Raw genomic sequence first — 19,862 nt, 5'->3', positions numbered from 1 at the left:
GATGAACACATTTGCTAATTTTTCTGTTAGATATTCACTTTTTATTTTAAAACCAGTAACCATTTGTTTATTCCATATGTTGCAGGTACTTTTCCATTTGTCATATATATACCAATTTAAATTCATAAAGTCTGATATACAAAAATACTACATTTTTCATTTAGATAAATCTTTTTCCTTTATGATTTCTGCCTTTGGTGATATGTTTTAAAAGTTGTTTCCATATCAATGTTATATAAATATTTTTCTATGTTTAATTTTTTTTTAGATTTGAATCTTTACTTCAAATGGAATTGAATGGAATTTATTTTTGATATAGATGTGATTAAGGGTCTAAATATTTATTTAGTTGTTGTATCATCACTGATTGAAAATTTCCTCTCCCACCATTTTGAAAATCCTGCCTTTGTCAAATATTAAATTCTTACACATACTTGGAGTGATTTTGGATTTATTATTTGTTTGTTTCATTTTAGGTATCCTTTATTTCTGAACCATGCTGTTTTAATTATTGTCATTTTATAATTTGTTTTAATATGTGATAACTTAATGGAGTAAATGTCACTCTTCTTTTTCAAAATATTTTTTAGTTATATTGGTGTGTTTATTCTTCCAGATAAACTTTAGTTTTATATTGGTCAAGTTCCAAAATAAATTTCATTGGCACTTTCTCTAGAATCACTATAATAGATTAATTGGGGAATAACTGTCATATTTGTAATATTAAGTTTCCCATCCAGGAACTTGTAACATATTAATGTTATTGAAAATTTGCTATATATTTCTCAGTAATTTTGTAGGTCCTGCATATTTCTTATTAATTGTATTATTTGATAGTTCATCTCTTTTTTGGGATCATTTTCTCCTGTCTTATGACTGATTCCTCCTTGTGGGGGGGGGGTCAAGCAATTGATTTTTGTGTTTGGTAACTTTTCTGAATTCTCCATTAATCCTCCTAGTTGGTTCTCTTTTAAATAGACAATCATTTTAAGTGTAATAAATGATAATTTTATCTCTTTCTTCACAATCTTTATACCTCATATGTTAAATAAATGAGAGTATTAATTTGCTCTTATTCCTTTTGAAGGAATGCAATTAATATTTCACCAACTTTTAAATGTTAGCTGTACGATTGAAATATAGCTCTTTACCAGTTTAAGAAAATGGTTTCCTTGTTCAATTATCCTAAGCATTTTATTGGAGATTGCTGTTGAATAATATTAAACATATTCAGGACAACTACAGATGATCATATAGTTTTACTCCCTTGACCCATTATAATACATTATATTAGTATTAGTAGGTTTCTCAATATTGGATTATTTCTGCATGAGATGCAACCTATTTCATCATGGTGTTTTTTCCTCTTTCAATGTAATAATATTGCATTTGGCTCCTTAAATTGTATTTAAGAGAGCTGAATTTATACTTGTGAGTAAGATCGATTTGTAGTTTTACATTTTTGATTTTATTTTTACCAACTTCAGAAAACCTTGTTCTGTGCTGTAGATTAGTATATATTATAGGAATTGCCTATTCTTTGAAAGTTTGAAAAAACTCACCCATAAAATTATTTAGGCACTAACTTTTTCTTCTGTATAGGTGAGTAAAGATATTTTTCTGGAAACATTAAAATTTTCCTCTATGACTTTGGCCTAGACAGGCTAATTACTATTTCCTGAGTATCAATTTTTAGAATAACATTTTTAAAGAAAACCTTACATTTTCATAGAAATTTAAAATTTGTTAGCTGGCCTCTACATAGTCTTTACATTCATAGGTATAACTTCTTTTTCATTTCTAATCTTTCTAGTTATGTATTTCTTTCCTTATTAGATTTGTCAATCTTTTAAAGAACGAACATTTATTATTTTACAAATTATATTTTTCTATTTCTATAGTCTATTAATATAACTTTTAATCCTTATTAATTCTTTATTCTTAAGTTTATTTTGTTGTCTTCTAAATGTTTCTTTGTAATTGGTGATTTAGTTCATTTATTTTTATTTCTTTTTTAATAATAGGACACATAAGGCTATAAATTTACCTCTGAGAACAGCTTTGACTGCATCTAAAAGGTTTTGGTATGTAGTCTCTTAATTGTTGCTATTTAAAAATAATTTTAATTACTGTTTTTATTTAGTTTTTGACTGGCATTATTTAGGAAAGTGTTGGAGGTTTTTGTTATTGTTAATCCTGACTTTTAATAAATAATAAATTTATTAATATTTATGTTGCTATTTTAATAAAGAGCTAATTTGTTTTTGAAAAAATGAAATTTCGTAAGAAGTGGTCTTATCTGAAGTTATATGTAAACATTTCCTAGAGTTACAAGATCCTACCAATAGTGTCAACTAATGGTGATTGTACTAACTACCAACAATAGGGATTTGGTATACACTAATACCAGTAATTTACTGGAACTTCTGATTTCTATATAATGTCCTACTTATGCATGTAAATGGCAAGAAAGATTTTTAAAAAATGTTTATTGTGCCAAAAATTTTCAGGTAATATGGAACTTCAATGATCATCTGACAATTCGAAAACCTCATTATCAAAGTTAATGAAATCAGAAAGGATTTGAGAATTGTGAACATGGACTTGTCACAATATTTTGGCACTAGAACAGTTTTTCTTTTAAATTTGGAAGTAGTTTTAAAATATTTATTTTTATAATAACAATTGTAATTCATGTACATAAATAAAATAAAAATTACCTGTAACTTTATCACTCAGAAGAAAAAGCATTGTTAACATTTTGTTGTATTTCCTTTTACAATTGTTTCTGTACATCTCTCTTTCCTTTTTGATAGAATTTGGCTCATATTCTTTTGCATCCTGGTTTTGTTTTTTCTTCTCATTTATTTGTGAGTATTTCCTTATGACATAAGAAAATAGAATTGGTTGGAAATTAATTTATTTCAGTATTTGTAGAGCTAGTATTGGGCTATTTCTGTTGTGGTTTCTAATGCTCAGACTGCTTGTTTTCCAAGCCTCGTCCTTGAAGGCTCTCGTGATAATTTTCCATTTAATACCTTTGTTCCTCTTTAGTTATATGTAGTTTCTGTCACTTGCACTCAAGAATTCTGACAAATACAATGTTTTTTAAAATTTTTTAATAATAGCATTTTTTTGATTACTTGTACTAAGACATATGTTATGCATGTGTGTGCAGGCTACACCTGTTTATCCCCCCCAACCTCCAGTCATGCATGTTTGATAAATATCACCTACTTTTTTGGCCTATTTGAAAGTTCACAGACAACATTTTATATTAAAGACTCTGAGAAGGTTTACGTTAAAAAAAAGTTTGCTTTAAAATATGTCTTTCAAATATATCATTATAGGGTATTTTTTTTTTTTTTGTAGTTAAACCCTGTTAATTTACTTTATAAGACATCAGGAAACACTGATTTTGTTTATTAGCTTAACTACATCCTGATGATCCTTTCACTTGGCTTCCATACATCAGTATGACTTGAATTAGTATTGATAGTATAATTCTCAACTGATTTAGCATTTGGCATAGGTGTATTTCCTCATGCCTTTTAGTGTTGTGTAACGAGAAATTATATTCAGTAAAGTCTAAGGAGCTGATCTTAGGTTTTATGTTAGCTTGAGGCTAGAGAGGCCCCTGCTTTGGATCTCATGCTTTGTGGGGCCCTGCTCTGGCCATCTTTCAGTTACTCTTGCTCTGCCAGGGTGAAGTTTCTGTGCAGCAAATGGAATATGTCCACCTAGATCCTGAATCCTGTTTAGATTTCATTCTGGGTGCCTGGGTCCCAGTAGTCTTAATGCAAACAGCTTTGCTTTCTGGGGTTTCTTTAGGTCCATCTTATTGTGCCATTGGTTGAGTATATTCCTAAGTCCAGTGGTTCACCAATGGATGGCTATTTGCAAGGGTATGGACACAACTTGGTTTGCAGGCTGGAGAGTCCACGCGGGTACACTTGAAGCCCTTCACAATATGTGATGCAGTTGGGGCTATGAGATAGGGACATGTTATCACTAGGCCAAGATATTCTAGCCTGGAACACAGAGGAATTCAAGAATTCTTCATTTGAGTGTGGCCTACTAGGAAATTAAGAAGGTATATTTGTCAGCATAGAACAATAGATCATTGGCTTGGTTTGTAACATTGAAAATATTTGCACTGTACATAGGTCTCCATTTTATTCTTGCCTTGGTCCCTGCCTATAGGGTGATAGAATCCTGGGTGCCATGACATTCTTACTGATGAAATCCTAAACTTGACACCAAGCACCAGACCCTTCTATATTTAAATGAACCACTAAGTGGACAACAAGTACCTCAACAGTGATCATGGAACAGAATGGTTTGAAGATCAGAGGCCCTTACTCCAAGTCCTAGGGACTCCAAATGCCTCTAGAATTTTGTATTCTAATAGACTTGCTAAAATAGGACTTTTTATTTTTTTGCCACACTGGTGAGCCAGAAGTTCAGAATCAGATTTAATTTTACTTAGAAAATTAAAGTAATAGCACATCTCTTATACCTGAGTACGGTGGCATGTGAGTCTCACTAAGTTGTAACACAAGCAAAAAGAAGCATTGGCTGCCTTGGAAGAGTAAAATGGAAGGATCTCCCGAGGTCTGGAGGTTCAGGTTAAGTTTTTAGGAGAAGGAGTATTTAAAGAAGAGCGTTCAGGGGAGGAGGAAGAGAAAGGGCAATGCAACCAGGAAAGAAGCCCAGAAGGTGAGTTGGGAGAGAACCTGAAAAATTAGAGCTGAATGAAGCTCTGTGTGGCATGAGAGTTGAATGCAAAACAGGCAGTGTGGCTGGATGAGAGGAATGCAGAGGCCTCTATAAACTACAGCATGAACTTCTTAGAGTGAACGACAGTGTTTTACCGTCAATAACCTCAAGGAAAAAACCTAGTAAGAAATAATTAGACAATGAGGCAGGGACTACACTAAAGATAGGCTCCCTGTTATCTGGGATCATGACAAAAAGAACACTTAACTACTACTGAGTCAATCCAAGAAGGATTTCCAAGGATTGAGTGCCTGAGTTGAAACCGAAAGTTGAGTGTGAGTTTTCCAGCAGACAAAGAGGTGGTGAAAGAAACAGAAAATGAAAGGGAACTGCAGGACAAAGACTTGGGGTACAGAATAAAGCAGGGCGGATGGAATGGGGTTGGATGCCTTGGATGCCCTCCTCAGGGTGATGGCAGTGTCTAGAAACATTTTTGGTTGTACAACTTGTGGTGGGAGAACTAGGGGTGAGAGATGAGATAGAATGCTAAGTCCTATAATGCATAGTACATCCCCTTTCTCCATTATACACACACGCGCACACACAAAAACAACAGCAAATCCAGCTCTGTAGGCAATAGAGCTAAGGTTGAGAAATTCTGCCTCAAATCATTACCTCAGTGACTCTGTATTCAGACTTGCCTCCTCTCGAGGAGATACATAATTATTAGGTTGAACAATCATGAGTTGAGGAGTGAAACCCTACAGCCACTTCTCTTTTTGTTACCTGTAACATGTTTTTGCGGGTCTTGTTTCTGGCCTGCCCTTGAAACCTGAGCTGGCCTCATGACTTGCCTGGTCACAGTTACACAGTAAGAAAAGTTCAGTCACAGAGTAAGTACATTCTCAATTCAGTAATTAAAATGTCTAGTCTCTTGTAATAATAAAAAGCTCTGAGCTTGTCTAAAATTGAGCCTCCCTTCTGCCCTCTGGAGGTGACTGGAAGGATGACTAGCCTCACCTCTGGGGCTGGAGCCTGGGGCAGGAGGGTTGTTAACCTCTGGCAGTTGGATTTGGGTGGGACTCACTGGGATGACCAGGTGTTTACAGCTGATTTTGGCTCCTTGGCTACTTCAAGGCAACATTCACCCAGATTTCTGGTGTGTGAGTGATGTGCTCTGCCCGAGCTCAGGGCTCCTTGAAGAACCACCTGTGGTGAAGAGCCACCTGTGGTGAAGAGCAAGGCGGTCTTCTTTGTTTTGTTTTTGCAGAAAAAAAGAGAGAAAAAGAAAGGGAACTACAATTTCTAATCTGCTTTGGACAGATGCTTTTAAAAATGCACAATGAAACTGGGAAAATGAAGTGGAAAGAAAAGATAGACAAAATAGAAATATTTCATATTTTAAAATATAAAATGATGTGGGCCTCCCCTGGTGGCGCAGCCATTGAGCGCTGGACTACGAAACTGCCCGCAGCCTCTGCAGTGCTGGTTCGATCCCCGGTCACCAGAGAGGGTCCCTGCAGCGGGCACGGCAGGAGAGGTCTGTCGTGCCCGCTGCTCCCCTCAGCAGTGTATTTCGTCAGTCTGCCTGTTCTGTTCCCTGCTCTGGCTCTGGTGAATTCTCTCACCCTCCCGTACTTCTGACTGTACCCAGTGCTTGTATAAATAAATATAAAATGATCATTCAAATGAGCATATTCTCAAGTCATAAAATTGCTCTGTCAAAGTGCTGTAAATTTTTCTATAGACTTTCTATTTCTGTTTTTTTGTTGTTTGTTTGTTTTTGTTTGTAACACTGGGGACTGAGAACAACTACCCCATGGAGCAGCCCCCACCTCAGACTGCGGAGCACTGATCCAGCTCACTGATTTAGCTCGTTGCTTGCTCCTTGTAGGGGAGGTGGCAACATTTGACCGTGTCTTTTCTGAGGCCTGTCTGCCCTTCACACTGACTGAGTAACCTTTCTCTCACTCACGCTGCCCTCATCATCTGGTTGCTGGAGAACACTAAGGCTCCCTTTTCTCTGATGTGCCCTTGGAGCTCTGCCAGCAGGTTCTCCTCTGGTGTGGTCACCAGAATAACGAACACTTCCCCCAAAGACGTCCACGCCGAACCCCCGGAAACTGTGAAGGTATTCTGCTCCAAGATTTAAAGGAATGTGCAAAAGGGATGTTATCAAATTAGGGATCTTAAAGTGGGGAGGGTGTCTTGGATTCTCTAGGTGACCTAATGTGAAAAGAAAGTGTAAGTGAAAGAGAAGACAGGAGAGCCAGAGAAGATGTGACGGCAGGAGCAGAGACTGGAGGGATGCATCGAGGAACACTTGTGGCTTCTGGAAGCTGGAAAAGGCAAGGAGGTTGATTCTCCTCTAGAGCCTCCAGAGGAACAGGACCTGCTGACACCTTGGGTGTAGCCTTCTGAGATAGCTCCAGAATGGTAAGATTATAATTTTGTGTTGTTTCAAGTCACTCCGTTTGTGGTAATGTTACAGCAGGGAAACCAATACAAGCTAGAGTCAGACCCCAGTTCCCTGCAGGCCCACACTTGAAGGGACAGATAGCTGTGTGGTCTGTTTAAAGTCCCTCTATTTTACATATGCTAAGCCAGATTTCACTTTCATTTTTACACAGCACAGTGCTGAGAGACTTGATATAACTTCCTTTTAAGTAGCTTCATTGCTTGCTTATTAAAAAGAAAAAAAGAAAAGAAAATCTTGACTTTAGTGGCAGTGCTTAATGACCAGTATGTCAACTTTGAGTCAAAGGAAAACATTCCCAAGTGACAGGCCTTGAATTTGCAATTTTACTTCTGTGTCATTCTTAAACAGCATTAATTTTTTCTAACTAAAAGAAATCTTCAATTAGCAATTTAATGTATTTGATTGCTTTGATAATTTTGTTTGACACTTTTCTTTCATTTGAATACTGTGAAGTGCTTGGTAGAAATTAGATTTTATGCAAATAATATAATTGATTCTTCTTTGTAGATTTTTTGCTTGTAGTAGTAGCAGAAATCTGAACATGGTATATGCAAACTGAAGTTTCTTAGGATAAAACAACACTTAAAAGTTATTTGCTATTTTTTTACATACCTGAGTTCCTCAATTCAGTGATATAAGAGTGTTATCACTGTTCAGAATAAATCAAACCCTGTGGCCTAGTACTAATCTTCTGAAAGCACTTCAGCTATCTTTGACTCTGCTTTGTAAGTCAGTAGAAGCTCTGTATTTAAAAAAGGTAAGCTGAGTTTTAGAAAGAAAGAACAGTGAGGGCAAGACTTAAAGTTCACAGCCTCAGAAATATTCCTACTTATACTTCAGAATGTGGATATTTGCTGACCATTTAAAATGTAAGACAATGCATTAAATTCAATGGAATGTCAGAAATTATTCCTCTTGATTAATTGCCTTGGAAATATCTCTAAGTAATTGGGTGATCATCCTCTTATGAATATAACTATTTCCAGTAGTTGCCCACATCCAGCACTGTATCATACACACGAAATCAAAGAAACTGAATAATGAGCCAGAGATATGTAACTTGAGAAAATCCATTATGAAAGGACTGATTTTCTGGCTGAAGCAAATGCTTTGGAATAATCAAACTTTAAAAAAACGTCATGCTTTCTTTAAATTTTTCTTTTAGGCCTCTGGTTTCTTGTGTAAGTTGAAAAGATGATAAAGGAACTAAAAAGAGCAGAAAAGCTTTGCTTTGAGCTGTCACTATTCTGGGGCCTCCATCAAAGAAGCCCAGCTCATTTTGATTGAATAAGTTAATAGAAATGAATGAAGAGAATTAAAGTACAAATGGAAAGAAAGCAGTTTAATGGGGTAAGCAAAAGATGGGGACATGGATCTGACATCTACTAATTTTTGATCACAGACACTAATTTTATCTTTTGATGCTGACTTCTTGGTTATGCATAAAGTGGCATCTGATTTAATTCAGTGTACTTGTAAAACATAAATTAATAAAAATGAGACACAACAATGAAGCTTAGAAAGTAAACTGTATTTTATGGTAAGGTTAAAGATGGAAAGCAGACTAATATTAGCCATAGGTGAACATAAGGTGAAGTCTTGAATTCATCATTTAGGGTACAGTTTGTACTTCTAATTTCAAGAAGTATAAATCTTTAATTTGTTTTTGGTGAGAGTGGTTTCCTTTAATTACTTGGAAACTTGAAGTAATTGATAATATATTTACATATGTACTAGTAGATTTGAATTTCACAGCAATTTATTGCAGAAATTCCCATCATCAGTATTTTTCTAGGCTGTCAATAGAAATCACATTGTGAAAATATTCCCTTTAGTGAAAAATCCTCTCTTTCTCAATAGAAGAGTAAATATGACTCTAACTAAGGTGCACTATTATTTCTAGCACTGTGCATTGGTATTCATTTTTAAGTTTCAACTTATGTTAAATTTATTCCCATTCTAACAGAAAAGGGAAAATTTTAAAGATAATTTTCACTTACACGTACAAATGATTCCTTAAATGACAACCAAATCCACTCTTCTAGAGCCTGTGTGGACTCAAAGGAGGTAAGTCCTGGTACTTCCTGAAATCAAAGTGGTTCCTTATCATGGTTCATCCATTTCTAGATGAGTGTTTATCTATTGACATTTTGCCCCTGACATTGGTGGCAGTGGTATGATTGTCATTGACTTTGCAACATAAACACAATCACTGCTTTTATACAGTCCTCTCATCAATGGACAATGCAGACTTAGTTATGCAGAAGAAAGGAGGGGTGGTAGCTCCAAATGTGAAATCTTTTTCATTCCTAGCTATGGGCTGCGGAGTGTCAAGAACAGGTGCTACTTGATATGTGGCCTTGATGGAGTTACTAAGTCTCAGTCGCTTCATCTATAAAATGACATTAATAAATAAAGAAGCTCCTAAACAACAGGGGCCTGGGCTTAGCTCAGCATCCAGCACATAATAAATGCCCAATTAATATTGTTGTGAGTACTAAGGTAAACATGGAGAGAGTTAACCCTTTTCTATGGGAGAAGAAAATGGATGAAAATTTGTGTAAATACATGTTAGCCACTAGAATGACTAAAATTATAAAAATTGGTGACATTAAAGTTGGTTGCTGAGCATGTGGAAAAACCAGAACTCACAATCTTTGCTGCTGGGGGTGTAAAGTGGTACAATTACTTTGGCGGTGGAGAAATCTGGCAGTTTCTTATTAAATTAAATATACATCTACCCAAAGATCCTGAATTTCACTCCTAGCAATTTACCTTAGGGAAACTGTCTACCCAGAGACTTGTACCAGAATATTCATATCAGTCTAATTCACATCATAGTCAAATACTGGAAACATCTGAAGTTTCTTCAAGAGAGTGAACAAGAAAGAGAATGAACACACCTGGGAATATTATACAGCAAGAAAACGGAATGAACTTCTGGTCCTCAAAAACACATATGCGTCTCATAAATGGTAGGCTGAGTAAAAGAAGCCTTACACGAAAGTGTGTGGAAAGTGTGTCTTTATTTTCTAAAAAGTTTCTGAGTAGGCAAAACTGATCTTCAGTGAAAAAATATCCAAACAGTGATTGCCTTTGGTGCAGGGGATGGGCATTGACAGGAGGGGAGTCTGAGGGAACTTTCTGGGGTGGTGATAGTGTTTAGCCTAGGTATATGCATTTGTCAATATACCGCAAGTGAATTAAATGTGTTCATTTTACAGTATGTAAACTTTCTATCAACCAAGAAAAGACCCACAAACAAATACTCAAACTCTAGTTGATGCTATGCATGTTGGTGTGTGTAAGAGTGAGGTGTATTAATGTCTGCAACTTACTTTGATATAGGACAAAAATAAGATAAGGTTGAGGGATGTGTACAGGGATGGAAAGAGGGATGAATATGTTATAAAACACAAGTAGTAAACCATTGTCAAATTTAGATGGGAGTACACAGGTGCAAATTGCACCATTATTTCAATTTTTCTGTATGTTTGAAAACATATTAAAACGATTGGGAAATGCAGCATATTTGTATGTGTGCAGTGGTCATGGACCTCTTCGTGGAGCTGGGAGATCGAGGCATGAATCTCTGGTTCAACCTCGACTCCTTGGTTTTCTTTCTTCCCATACAGTTTTCTCCTTTCAAATCCTTGCTTTGGGGCTTTGGTTTCAGATCCTTACTGTGTACTCTGCAGAACTGGAAGGCTCTTGATGTTTTGACCTTGCAACTTCTCAGCTGTTACTGATGGCATTTCCTTGGGCCACTCAAATTCCCATCCTCAGCCCTTCTTATCTCTGTTTTCTCAAGTCTCTTGACTTCCCAGGGCTGCCCTGTCTGGGGTGGTTCTGCCTCCCCAGCCTACAGGCATCACCTGGAAGTGTGGGTGGAGGGAAGAACATCCCAGGCTCCCTGGTTGCTTGGTCTCCCACTGGTGCTGCCTAGTGAATGTGTGTTGTGTGCTTGGTGGTGTTGCACATGGTGGCATCTCCTTTTTCACTGTTGCGGTTGGAATATGTGATCTATTCCAACAGGAAAGGGGCTGTATACTGGCTTTATATAGTGTAATGGACACAAATCCGGGAGTGAGGAGATTTGACTTCCTGCCCTGCTCTTCCCCTAACTCCAGCTACATTTGTCCTCTAATGCATTGTCCCTTTAATCTATAAAACAAGCAATCAGATTAGAGACCATGTAAAGACTACTCCGTCCACATATTCTGAGTCTGGATGTTTAGATGAATGCCTGGATTCAATAAAACCCTGCCTGACCACTTCTTAATTATGTGACCTTAGGCAAGTTACTTCTGTTTTGTAAGTCTTAGGTTTCTTATGTGCAAAATGGGAAGAGTAACACTAATTATTTATCTCAGAGATTTTAAGGATTAAATTAAATGTCAAGACCTTGCACAGGCCCTGGTACATAGTAAGCACCCCAGTATTAGCAATATTAGCAATCACCACTATCACTAATATAACTACTGCTTCTCCTTCTCCCACCTCTCACCACCGCTAGGGTAAGCTGGAAAGCCATCATGAATATATGTAGTTGCAAAAAATCTCAAAGGGCTTTGTGTTTCTTTCTTTCTCGGAGAGAATTTTATTGTTGCCTTCCCCACCCCACCCCCACCCCTGGTTTAAATAAAGTGAACTTAAATATTTTCTCTCTGATTTAGATTTGCTAGATATATTTGCGATAACTTTAGGGGGTGTGCTCTTTCATTTTTCAGCCATATTGATTTTTCAGAAAGGATATCATATTAAAGATAAGGATCCATTTTAATTCACATTCTCTTCATGATCTTTCATCTTCTAAAGGCAAAAATCTTCATATTCTTTTTTCTGTGACTCATAAGGACTAACTGAAAAATCAATTCTTCCTAAGAAAGGAGTAAAGGAACTATTATTAAGAAGTAAAGAATAGTCTGAGGATGGCGTGAAGCAGATCAATGGAACCATCAGCGATATCATTAGTTTCTTACTAAAAGCTAAACTATCACCTCAGGGTGTTGATGATGAACGTCCCCCCCATTGGAATCAATTCATGGAAATACAGACAAGTACCCCTCAGCCTCAGTTCCCAGGGCCTCAGCCTTTTATTTTTCACTCTTAAAAAATACCCTGAAATCATTAATCCAGTGAGATAAATGCAATATTTAAAAAAGTAATTCTAGCTCCAGACATGAAATGCTTTTAATTATCCAATATTTTATGCTAATGAGGAGCAATTAAGCATTTAAGAACTTTCATATGCCAGAGAGTACAACTTTTAACACAAAGCACATTATTTAGAAAGGTAGGCACCTAGAATCATGAGTGAAAATAAGATAGCAGTATTTGATCAGAAGTCCCTGACATAGATAACCTTTGTCTTGTGGCAACCTACTCTTGCTTCTAGAAACTCGTGGGCAGTATGGATCCAGAGGACAGAAGTCTGTACACTTGTTATAACTTTGGCACCAAATCCTAATGTCAAACCTTAGAGAACAGGACTCTTGTGGCAGCTGGGCATCTATACCCAGGCAGGCTGAAACACTGCTCTTTCGCTTATGCTGATTTCCAAGTCTCAATAAAACAAAAAAAAAAAATAGGTAGTAATTATGAGAGATGATAGAGATTACTTTTGGAGGGAGCAAGGGAGAAGGAGACTGTCGTTGGGGTTGGGCATGTGGATGGGCTTCTGGTTGCCAAAGGTTGACTTCTTGACGTAAAGGATGGTAACAAGGGTGTCAGATTTATAATACTCAATAAGTTATATACTTGTTATGTGTGTTTTTCTATATCTGTGTTTTATTTCACCACAAGGAAGGAAAGGAAATTTTAGTATGATGATCAAAATCAAGACATTAACATTGATACAGTACTTTTAACTAATATATAGTAAATATCATCAGCTGCTCCATTAAAATCCTTTCTGGTGAATGATCTGATTCAGGATTCAGGATTATTCTATATTGCCATACAGATAGATGGGAAGACCAAGATCCATGGGTCTTTTTTAAATTCTTGTTCGTTGTTGTGTGGGCCACTAGTGAGGGAACCCTGTGTCTCACGGGGGTTTGCTAGTCTGGAGGGAGAGTGTGGAGGTGGAGTGGGGAAGTGGACCTGGGGACTGCCTGCTCAGATCTTCACACTTATGAAATCTAAAGAACAGCAGCTCGTTCCTTCTGTTACAAGAAAAAAACATGAATAGTAATGTTTAAATTAGTTACCGTCAGTATGCCCAAGACGGACTATAACCATATGTTGGTATTTAAATTAAGCAAGAGTCAATGTAAGTATTTAGCATTTTGTAATGAAATGGTTTATTATGGATATCCTACTGCTCTGTGGAAAGCTGTGTAATTATGGGCCTTGTCAGAAAACAAGACTTTTCACTCCCTTGTATGCATGTATGTATATTTTGTATATATGTATCTATATTATGTATGCATGTGTAACATAAGATGCATGTTAGTCACTAGGTGTATTAAACATATAATTCTCTGCTTTAAAAGTAGTTTTCAGAAGACTTATGCTTCCAAGAATGTGGAGTACATATTTCCATCCCTCTGGTAAACACAGTGAAAAAGCCTAGACCTTATAAGTACCATAAACAAGGAGACTCTGAAAGGTGAAGGGAATATGATTTTTGAGATTATGTTCCCCTGATGCCTTTGAAGTCTTACTTCGCATATCTTGCTCTGGACAGTTGTTTGATGCTTTGCTTTGCTCCAATAATGCATTTGTGAAGTGTCGTCTTATCGGATGGCTCAGTGGCATGCATTTCACCATAGACCAGTTCCATCACTTTTTGCTCTTCTCCCTGGTAGTATTGAGCTAAAGTAAAACAAACTTCAAAATTTCCCAAGTGGAGATCATAAAATAATAGATAGAGATGTTGAGATATAATGCTGCACACCTGAAACCTATATAATGTTATATATAAACCAATGTTACTTCAATAAAAACAAAATTTAATGACACACAAATTCACAGTGGGTAAACAAAAAAAAAAATTAAAAAGAATGAAAATAAAATAAAATAGTTAAAAAACAAACCAAAAAACCCACCAAGAGTTAGTGAAGTCACGGCAGTATGAGCACCTTCCACAGTTACCAGATCCCTAGCCCCTGGCCTGTTCTGAGCTGAGAAGTCCCAGAACAATGATTTAACAATAACTTACACTAAAGAAAATTACACTGAAGTAACACTGCATTATAACGTTATGTAGGTTTTAGGTTTGCATCATTGTAACTAAATGTCTGTATATACCACATTAAGGTCGCTACTACAAGTTCGATTTCATCCTTAACCATACCATGACCCCTTTTACTTACTTGACTCACTCATCTTCTTTCCCTCCCTTCTCCAGTGACTTCTGGTAACCACTGATTTGCTTTTAGAGTCTAAAAATTTATTTTTGTTTTATTTAGTTTATTAATTTGTTTTGTTTCTTTATGAACTACGTAAGACTGAAATGTTAATGTTTGCCTTTCTCCCTCTGACTTATTTCACTGAGTATAACAGCTAGATCCATCCATGTTGTTGCAAATGGCAGGAGTTTTTTTCCCCTCATTGACCAGAGATTTTGTAGAACTTCACTCAATTACATTTTTCTAATGTTTCCTCATTATTCAATTCAGGTCTGTGTTTTGGGCAAGAAGAACACAGCAGGGCTGTGGTGTCCTTTTTAGTGTATTGTGATAGGTACTGGTGTGGATTCACCCCACTGCTGCTTGTTTTTAACCTTAATCGCTTGCTGAAGGAGGTGTCTGACAGGTTTCCCCACAAAGTTTCTCTTTTCCCTGTTGGAATTCATGTGAATCTTATGGAGAGATACTTAGGCCTCTTATCCTGTCTCATCAAATTTTCACCCACAAATTTTAGCATTTTTTTTTGACGATTCTTGTCTGAAGCAATTATTAAGATGGTGTTTGCCAAATAGATTTTCTATTCTCAAGATTTTTTATTGTTCATTCGACATTCATTAGTGAATCTACTATAAGGAAGAGCTTTCACTCTGTGTGTTTATGTATTTTCTTCACAATGAATTCTTGGATTCTTATTTCAGTGCTTGGGTTATAACCACAGTTGATCCTTGAACAGTACGGGGGTTGGGGTGCCAACCTCCATGCAATTGAAAATCCACATGTAACTTTTGACATCCCGAAAACTTAACTACTAACAGCCTAGTAGGTAACAAAAATAGCAGCCTACCTCTAATGAGATGTCTTACCAATAACATGATGTCCATCAACACATATTTTGTATATTATGTGAATTATGTACTGTATTCTTACACTACAGTAAGCTAGAGAAAGGAAATTGCTATAAAGAAAATCACAAGGAAGAGAGAATACTTTTGCAATTCTGTGCTGTCTGTGTTTATCGATACAGTCAATCTACCTCATATGTTTACAGGAAAAGTCTGTGTGTAACTGGAGCCTCACAGTTCAAACCTGTGTTGTTTGAGGGTCAACTGTACTATCCTTTGTTGTTGCTCAAATCATCTTAAATCTGACCATTGGGAGCACTTTCAAGTAGGCTACTGTGTCCTTTAACATATTTGAAGTTTTTCCTATTTGAAATCAAGATGTGCTAAAAATACTCCTTCAGATCCTGAAAAGATATAAACCTGGAGACATCTGGTGGCTCATTCCTTTCCCTCTATTAGTAGTTTAGAAAGAAGCTGGCTCAAAGGGCCAAGACAGCTGTAGGGAAGAGTAGGCCTTTCCAGAGCCTGAGCCCAGGAGAGGCCTCTTTTAACCAGGCCATCGCATCTTCCATGGAGTTACCACTGTTTCACTGAGTCTAGATCGTGCCTGGCCCTTCCATAGGGCCCTCGGCTTGACGTACTTTGCATGGCATGTCTGGTTATGACTCGAGGGCCTCAATGCAGGTGCTTATACCTCTACTACCTCTTTGCCTATAATTTTTTCCTCAAAACCTTGTTTCATATTTACACCTTGTAGTATCCATGCCCTGTTTTCACAACAGTGCTCTTAAAGCAACCCTGTCATTCAGATATATTGATGTAAGAATTTGAAAGAATATTAAATGTTGCCCCATGATGAAGTTAATTATAAACACCTCACTAGACTAAAGCTGTGAAAGGTTTTAACATTATATGCAACAATTTATATTGATGTATAGTTTTTCTATCTTTTAATGGCATAAAAAATGAATTACTGCTCAAATGTAATATTTTGAAAGACTAAAGAGTGGACAGTTAAGTCAGCAATTAATCTAAGTATAATGTATAATAAAAAGTTACCTAGTCTAATTAAGTTTTGGGGTACTTTATGTTACATTATTTTAAGCATGGATTATTAAGAAGGGTCTATTAATACAAATTGACCAGTTTGTATGACAAAATGTTTTGTTCAATTTAATTGCTTTTATTCTGCTTTGTTTATAAAATAAGGTTCACTTCTTTAGAAAGCATTTTTAAGACTCGAGAAGAACCACAACAACACATTCTTTCTGCATAAGGATATGCACATTTTGTAAAGACTTGCTTTAAATTTTCTGATGTCTTACAGACACTAATGGACATGTATTATGTTAGAGACATTCTGTCATGAGGGACTTGAGACTCTTGGCATTTAAAATGGGCCAGATAGGGGCCTCCCCGGTGGCGCAGCGGTTGAGCGCTGGGTTGCGAAGCTGCCTGCAGCCTCTGCAGCGCTGGTTCGATCCCCGGCTGCTCCCCGGCCACCAGCGGAGGGTCCCAAATGGCGCGCAGACCTCTCCTGCCGCCCGCTGCTCCCCTCAGCAGTGTACTTAAGTCCTTCTGCCTGCTCTGCTCCCCGCTCTGGCTCTGGTGAATTCTCTCACCCTCCCGTGCTTCTGACTGTACCCAGGGCTTGTATAAATAAATAAATAAATAAATAAATAAATAAATCTTTAATAAATAAATAATAAAATAAAATGGGCCAGATATTTTGTAAGGTAAAAGGAAACTAAAAGGAAGGGAAGAAAAGAAAGACATTTTAAGGAGCAAATTCTATCATCTATTCAGTGTCAAAATTGTGTTTGGTTTTGTCAGGGCTGAAAGTAGAGAATGCAGAGTCACAATTTTTGATGAAATTTTGTGGCACATGGGGTGGCCTGGTGGGGTTAAGAATTGAGGCTCTGATATCAGGTAGACCTGAGTTTAGTTCTAGTTTCACACTCCCGAGCTGTGAGATTTCAGACAAATTACTGAACCTTCATGAAGCTTTTGTAAAACCGCAAAGCTTGTAGTGTTCAATTGGCTAATACTCATAAATAGCTGAGCACAGTGAGAAGACCATAATAAACCCTCTGTAAGTGTAAGCTATTACCATTTTCTGAGACCAAACAATTGGGCAGTCATTTAATTATACATTTAATATCAGTCTGAGACTATTAGAATGAAAGTGATGCCAATGAAAATGATCAATAGTTTTGTGGTTTTACAGGAACATGGAACAGGCACTATTTACATACATAAATGAATCTGAGATTTAAAAAGCTACCTGCCTGGGGCATTCTCAAGGACCCTACCTCTCATATATCATAATTAACTCAGTTATAACCACAGAGCTGAAGCAGTGGATTCATTAGTGCCTGAGAAGCAGACATTTAAAACAGGCCTATGGAAACCATCAGAGTGTGGGAGAAGGTAGCATTGAGGTTGAGTCCAACCATTAAGAAAAAAGGTGTTACTGTTTCTCACACCAAATTTGACCACTTGAAGTTCAAACGAATGTGGGTTGATTTAAAATGCCTGGTGGTGTCATTTAGTTGTTTTTGTTTTTTTTTTTTTCAAGAGGCTTTTGAAGATTTTACTTTAAGCTGTAACTTCAGAGCCTGTGCAACCAAATAGATGCTTTCAGGGACTCTGTGTGAGTAATGTCCTCCTGTAGCCTGGGTCATAACTCATCAAATATTGCTCTAGTGGCCTGGAAGAAGCAATCTATCTCTGAGTATGCGCAGGGGATGTATTTTAATGCCAGAGGATCTGGTTCAGTAAGCAAAAAAAACATATTTAGATTTTAAAATGAAGATTCCAATGGGAAATCCATGATTTGGAAAAATTTCTAGAGGGTCGTCCTCAAATCAGCTAATCATCAGCTCCTAAAGTATTGCTGCCATTTGTGCTCAGAACAAAGCTCTTGTGGGGACAGGGTTATTACTAATTTTAATTTTTCAGGAAAGCTATTAGTATCTTTAGCCTAGTAGAGACAGAGCTGAGTCCTGGTGGCGTGTGCTGTCCCAGTGTGTTGCAGATGGCTGTGGCACTCCTGTTTTCATATATTCTTGCCTTTTTCTATGTGTTGCCTCAAGTAATTAGTTTAGTGAGATAGTGCCTTGGCTAGTGTTAAGTGCTCTCATGATTCCTGGAAACATGTATATATTTTTAATGGTTTTGTAGTTTTGTTTGCATTGAATTTGCTTTTTTTTCTAATTAAATTTATTCATTTTCTTACATCATTGTTCATTTTTGTACAATATTTGATTTCTCCCCTTGGGTGTAGTCTCTAAAGTTCTCCCACCATCATGGCATCTGTGGCCCATCACCATAGTCCCTTGTGCTCTTGCCTCCCCCGTCTCATTCCCTCTCCCTCTCCTTCCTCTGATGTAGACCTCAGATCTATGGTCTGCTTACAAGTTTTGTCTTTTTTCTCACCGGTTGTTCGGTTTTCCTGCATTCCACCTAGTGGTTTTCCTGCATTCCACCTAGTGGTTTTCCTGCATTCACCTAGTTGTTCGGTTTTCCTGCATTTCACCAAGTGAAACCACCTGATATTTCTTTTTCCTTCTGACTTATTTCACCAAGCATAATCCCTACCAGCTCCATCCATGTTGCTGCAAATAGCATGAGTTAATCTTTTTTTTTTGATTGCTCAGTAGTATTCCCTTTGTATATATACCACATCTACTTGATCCATTCCTCTCTTCCGGGGCATTTAGGTTGTTTCCATATCTTAGCTATTGTAAATAGTGCTGCAATAAGCATAGGTTTCCTTTCAAATTAGTGTTTTTGTGTCCTTTGAGTAGATTCCTAGGAATGGAATCACTGGGTCATGTGGTAGATCCATTTTTTATTGTTTTGAGGAACCTCCACAAAGTCCTGGAGATATTTGAAGCATGGGGCAGTTATGGCCAGCCTAACCATCTTGTTATTCTTCTCCCCATAAAATGATCAGACTAGCAGTTCAATTGAGAAGAATGTTAACTTTTTAACTTATAGCAATTTCCATATAACTCTGATCATGGGGCTCAGGGTTTTTATCTGATGGAGGAGATAAGCACAGAAGATGAATTCTTGACTTTGAACTTCTAGTAGTTCAACAGTTTTTTGATACCTTTAGCAAGATATTTAAAATCAAGGATTTAAATTTTAGAAGTCCAGGTTTTTGAAAAAGATATTTTGAGTTCTGGAAGTTTAAGCGGTTGAGGAACTCAGAGCACAGGGTTCATCCAACAGATGTGTGCTGTAGATTTGGGAAGATGGCATGAAGGTGACAGCTTGTTCTCCTAAAAGGCTGGGAGGGAAATGGGGATATGGCTCTAGAAGGGACGCCCCAACCCATCATGGGTTGCAGCACTAACATTAGCTAACACTTCCAGTAGTGACTATATGCCAGGCATTATTTTAAGTGCATTACATATTCAAATTCATTTCTTCTCAACAATCTTACAGATAGACCTCAGT

General features: G+C 37.0%; 1 protein-coding gene across 6 annotated transcripts in view; it reads left to right on the top strand.

The window, feature by feature from the left end:
• Positions 1 to 19,862, top strand: part of ZNF800 (zinc finger protein 800) — an 81,913-nt gene that overhangs the window by 45,933 nt on the left and 16,118 nt on the right. For 3 of the 6 annotated variants that reach the window (XM_037512703.2, XM_054692633.1, XM_054692634.1), the window contains exon 6: positions 2,025 to 2,195. In XM_037512703.2, the coding sequence (XP_037368600.1) occupies positions 2,025 to 2,100 (76 nt within the window). In that variant the 3' untranslated portion in view covers positions 2,101 to 2,195. Of the gene's footprint in view, positions 1 to 2,024; positions 2,196 to 2,510; positions 2,651 to 2,816; positions 3,284 to 19,862 lie in introns of those variants that run through there. The other 3 variants (XM_054692637.1, XM_054692636.1, XM_054692635.1) reach the window with 3 other exon arrangements.

This window comes from Talpa occidentalis, unplaced genomic scaffold, assembly GCF_014898055.3.
Source record: "Talpa occidentalis isolate TD23 unplaced genomic scaffold, MPIMG_talOcc4v2.1, whole genome shotgun sequence".
In the NCBI taxonomy this organism is placed as follows: domain Eukaryota; kingdom Metazoa; phylum Chordata; class Mammalia; order Eulipotyphla; family Talpidae; genus Talpa; species Talpa occidentalis.
The sequence above is the reverse complement of the archived record's forward strand: the minus strand, read 5'-3'. Positions and strand labels throughout refer to the sequence as shown.